The following is a 4,658-nucleotide window of genomic DNA, read 5'->3' as shown; positions in this document are numbered from 1 at the left end:
TTTTTTTGTCTTAACGCTAGTTGTCTTTATTTTCCATTTTCTTATAGAAAATATTTTTTACGAAAAAACAGTAATAGCGGGCCGCCCGCGCCCGGACACCAGACGGAGTCACTGACTAGTAGTAGCCCGGCAGCCCTCCAACATTCAATGCTTACGTGAAAACGATAAATAAAAAAAATAATATCGTTAGCGAGATCAAGCTTACAACGACTTCTCAATCTTAATCAGTTCAGCGATGCCGTCGTACATCTCCTTGACGGCATCGTACTCGGTGAGCCCCATGCGCCTCTTGTTGGAGATGTCGTAGACGCCGCCCTCGGCCTCCGTGTGCTCGCCGCGGGTGCCGCGCACCTGCAAGTGGTACTTGGACGCCACCTCCTCCAGCTTGGCCTTGTCGGCGGCCAGCTTGGGCAGCTTGATGTGCACGGACGCGCGCACTGTGGTGCCCAGGTTGGTGGGACAGAAGGTGAGGAAGCCCAGGCGGTCGTTGTGTGAGAATGGGATCCTCTTCTCGATGTCGTTGACGGCGGTCACGAGCCTCTTGTACACCTGCTGGAGATCACCGCCCATCTGCATGGAGATGATGCGGAGGTGGTCCTCCTCATTGCACCACACCAGGAAGGACTTGTTGTCGTTGTGGTAGATGCCGCGGCCGGTGGGCCAGAATCGGCAGGCGTTTGCAGCCTGGAGGAAACGGTCACCCTCCTTGAAGAGGAAGTGGTCGTCGATGAGCTGCTGCTGGGTCTCCTTGGACATTCCAGTGAGGGGGTAGAACGTACCCTTCAGTTCACCTTCGAGGCCAGAGAGGGTGGAGGAGACTTTGTCCTCCATCTCCTTGTACTGGGCCTCTGTCAGGCAGGGGTTGAAGGGGTAGCCTTCCATGGATCGACCGCATCGGACGCGGGTGGAGACGATGAATTCACCGGCAGGGTCCAGGTTGCCAAGAGTGTCTACATCACCCCAGTTCTTGGGGGGGTGCTTGTCGGTCTTCTTGAAGCCATTGTGGTAGTCCTCGATGATGGGGTCGAACAGGTCAGCGAACACTGTGTATGCCTCAGCATCAGGGGCATAGATTCCGACACCCGAGTCCAAGTTCTCAATACCTGTAAAGGAAAAAAAGTAATGTGTTCATAATAATCAATCTTTATCATTGTTAATCAGCTGCAATTGATAAGACTTATCATTTATCAATCAATGTACTCGGATTAAGACTTACATCCAGAATCAAAAAAATTAAAAATCGAAAGCAGAGAAATTGATAGATCTAATCAATATGCAATTTCTTTATTTTCTAAAGTTACATTTGGGATACAACTAGACGTGCCGATTCCCAGTTGTAATGAGTAATGACACAGAGATAAAATAAAATTGGGCTTTTATTTTACCTACCCAAGTACCCACATTATAATTTCAAAATTGGTCAACTTGATGATTACTAAAAATTTAACCAATAAACTAACTCCAAAGATAATAATAATCAATCATCTTCATAATGAATAGTAGGACTATTCTGAAAGTATTATTGAATAGGTAATTGAAGAAATGAGTGGTTGAAGCGGATAACTAACATTTTACAACATAAGAGCAATTATATATAATTATATAAAATAATTTTCCCTTATAGTTTGAACAAACTTCGTAATATACCCACTTCATCATCTATGTAGATAATAATCCACATTTCTTTGATTTCAAATAATTTTCCCGGTCCTAAAGTCTCATTTTTCAACTTACTGCTGGACCCTACTGGCCAAGAGTAGCACAGGATAGAAAATACTGGAAAGAGCTGGAGGAGTTTTTGCCAACAGGCACACTGAATTAAGAGACTACATTATATATCAAGAAAATCCTTATAACACTGAAAAACAGATAATTCGGAAAAAAAGGCTAAATAAGTAATAATAATAAAAAAGTCTCATTTTATGCTAAAGAAAAACGAGTTTTCAAATTGTTAGTTATCTGTTTCATGATTCATCCACTCATGTCTTCAATAATTTAGAATCAATTCATAATCATTAATCAGATAAGTATGAAATTTGAATTAGATACCTACTTACCAACCGTACCTAACCGAAAAATTTACGTCTGTATCGAAATTTATATTTTTAAAAATCCTAATAAATGTGCGGCCCAAGTGCGGCCATGCCAACTGTTTTATAAATTCCTATCGTTCTAAATTAAAATAAAAGCACTTACCCGATTGGATGCAGTCCAAGAGAGTGGAGCCGAAGGAAGTCTTCTTGTTTTTCAGGGCCTCGAAAACCTCCTTGGTGAGGTATTTCTTCAGCAGCGACTTGGAGTCAGAAGCTGCGAGCTTGCTGAAGCCAGCCTCCAGTTTCTCAAGGGTTGCGGCGTCCACCATTGCTGCGGCTTTTCTGAAATAAGCAAGTATCGAACGAATGATAAAACTGCATAGCAATTAAAATATACGTAATGAAAATAATATAATATCTCACGATTTGAGTACTTGACAAGTAGCGCGCGTGCACATTTTGAACTAAAGATTTTACCCAATTAATAAAATACCCAAAATAAAATAGGTGCCGCTAAAATCTAGAAAGCTAAAGAAAATTATGACGTAACATTTTTTTTCGCCGAATTACAAATATTTTAAATTATTTGGTAAACTGCAACTTGCAAGATAATTTGCCACAGGTGATAATAATTTTAAGAATATTTTAACGTTACCTACCCCACGAATTTCAAAATTATAAGAACGGAAATAGTGATGGGTCTCTTTAAGTATCGACTATCGATTGTGAGAATTTATTTTAATTTTAAATACTGTACGTTAATAGCATTATACTATTTAATCACTGTTAATAACTAAATTAAATTTATGTTAAAGAATTAATATCCGAATTACGAACCGTCTTATGAGGTAGAATGCTAGAACAGCACCACCGCAAACCACAATGGGAATCGTTACTTTTTTATAATAATTCATGATAGTGAAACCGCTACTTCTATGGCAAGGATCTAGGGGTCTAGCGATTGGAGAAGAGCGTGAGATGAACTGCGTTGAAGCTCTAACTAGAACACACCCCGAGAATTTTCAGTTTTGTAGAATTACGTAATAAAGAGGTCGCTGAAAACGCGCGCAAGTCTAGTAAATTCAAACGCTTACTGCGCACCAGGGCTACGTAGCGGTGCGCAACCGTGAGCTCTGACTAAATATCGCGTATGAATGCATATAATGACGCGAGTTTCCTATTACCGAGTCGTATGCAATATCCATTTTAAAATGAAACCTCTGACAACAAGAACAATGCTATGATTCAATTTCAATACCCTATTCACTTTTATTAATTTTCTGAAGTTTTCTCAGAGACAAGTGGATATAGCATCTGTGAAATCTTACAAATTTAATAAGTTCTGCTTAGAAAATAATCTTGTAATTACAAACCCATTTTTATAATCATTTAAAAATAAAAAATAAATACAATTTTATTACTATCTGATAAAAAAATATTATTTTACTAGCTGTCCCGGTGAACTTCGTGTCACTTTAAAACCATCCCTGGACTTCTACGAATATTTTAAGAATACAATCAGCCCAATCCGTTCAGCCGTTTTTGAGTTTTAGCGTGACTAACACATTTGAAAATCCATTTTTATATATATAGACTACACCATTAAAGAAACAGTTTGATTTTGCAAATGTTAGATTTAATATCTTCAAATGAAAACATGATACCAGTAATCTTATAAGATTAAAATATGTATATCAGAAATAACGAGAATAATTTTTGTCTAGTTACAAATAACAATATTAGGGAAAAGCTAAGATCTAATGCCGGTTAATGATACACACCCGTCGGATTCATCTGCCGGTTTACCTTCCTTATTTTCTTTTGTTGCACAACCACCCATTTTCACAAATCTGAATGATAACTAGCTGCTAAACATGCACTATGTCACTAAAAACTATTGCAAATTAAATAAAATGAACGGAGGATACTAAATGCAATGATGGAATGGATTTTGTCCCGGTGAATGTGTCCGTGTAGGGAGCGGCAAGGGCGAGGGGTGGCCCGATCGATTCCCGGCACGCACGCACGCGACTCACGCTTCCCGCCCTTCGGGGTCTGCTTCAAAACTTTTCGGAGGGAAATTTAGCCCCCGTTTGCGCTACCTCCTACTTTCGCGGGAAAAATTAAAATGCCTCAACTTCTTACTGCACTGCGTTATCGAATAAAAATCACCACTTGAACTTATCATTCTCGTCAGGTCCTCAAACAATTTATATTGTCACCTGATAAACTTGTATCACAATATTTGAAGTAGTGCAAAATGACGTTGGTGATCAGCTAGGGCGGTAGAGTGTTATATAAAGTGTCCACCGCTTACCTTGCACTTGTACAACCGTTAGAGTCGACTGCGAGGTGCAGAATGGTCGAAGCGGGAGCGCGCGGAGCGTTATGCTCAGTCCGTCCCGCGCCCGCACCACAGCCCTTCCGCTGCCAACCTTGGCCTTGCTGGGATGCCCTGTGTCTAGGCAGTTAGCTCTGCAGACAGTTTGCTGATGATCAAAAGTTTTCAACAGGAAACTTCGAATCTTCGAACATCCTCATTACATAACACACATAGTTACTTAAATATCTATTATATTTAAAAATTTGATGTTTCAGAATATTTTTTTTTATAATTGAATATTA

General features: G+C 39.8%; 1 protein-coding gene across 5 annotated transcripts; it reads right to left on the bottom strand.

The window, feature by feature from the left end:
- LOC121730556 (arginine kinase) lies at positions 1 to 4,457 on the bottom strand. Of its 5 annotated transcripts, none has more exons than XM_042119658.1 (3): positions 4,351 to 4,457; positions 2,197 to 2,375; positions 1 to 1,103 (listed from the first exon to the last, which is right to left on the bottom strand). In XM_042119658.1, exons 2-3 carry the CDS (start codon positions 2,360 to 2,362, stop codon positions 202 to 204), a joined length of 1,068 nt encoding a protein of 355 aa, XP_041975592.1. In that variant the 5' UTR covers positions 2,363 to 2,375; positions 4,351 to 4,457; the 3' UTR covers positions 1 to 201. The 5 variants fall into 5 exon arrangements, with proteins under 5 accessions (XP_041975592.1, XP_041975591.1, XP_041975589.1 ...); XM_042119657.1 differs by lacking the exon at positions 4,351 to 4,457 and adding an exon at positions 4,256 to 4,322; XM_042119655.1 differs by lacking the exon at positions 4,351 to 4,457 and adding an exon at positions 3,815 to 4,105.
- Positions 4,458 to 4,658: the final 201 nt, after the last annotated feature.

The sequence above is a fragment of the Aricia agestis genome, chromosome 9, assembly GCF_905147365.1.
Source record: "Aricia agestis chromosome 9, ilAriAges1.1, whole genome shotgun sequence".
In the NCBI taxonomy this organism is placed as follows: domain Eukaryota; kingdom Metazoa; phylum Arthropoda; class Insecta; order Lepidoptera; family Lycaenidae; genus Aricia; species Aricia agestis.
Note: the sequence above shows the minus strand (reverse complement) of the source record. Positions and strands in the feature narration are given on the sequence as shown.

What these genes read in the sequence shown, in the direction of transcription:
- LOC121730556 (XM_042119654.1), bottom strand. Translation starts at nt 2,947, where the DNA reads ATGAATTATTATAAAAAAGTAACGATTCCCATTGTGGTTTGCGGTGGT. An exon ending in GCATTCTACCTCATAAGACG is followed by an intron (nt 2,376 to 2,870) that starts GTTCGTAATTCG and finishes TGCTTATTTCAG; the next exon opens with AAAAGCCGCAGCAATGGTGG. An exon ending in CTTGGACTGCATCCAATCGG is followed by an intron (nt 1,104 to 2,196) that starts GTAAGTGCTTTT and finishes TTTCCTTTACAG; the next exon opens with GTATTGAGAACTTGGACTCG.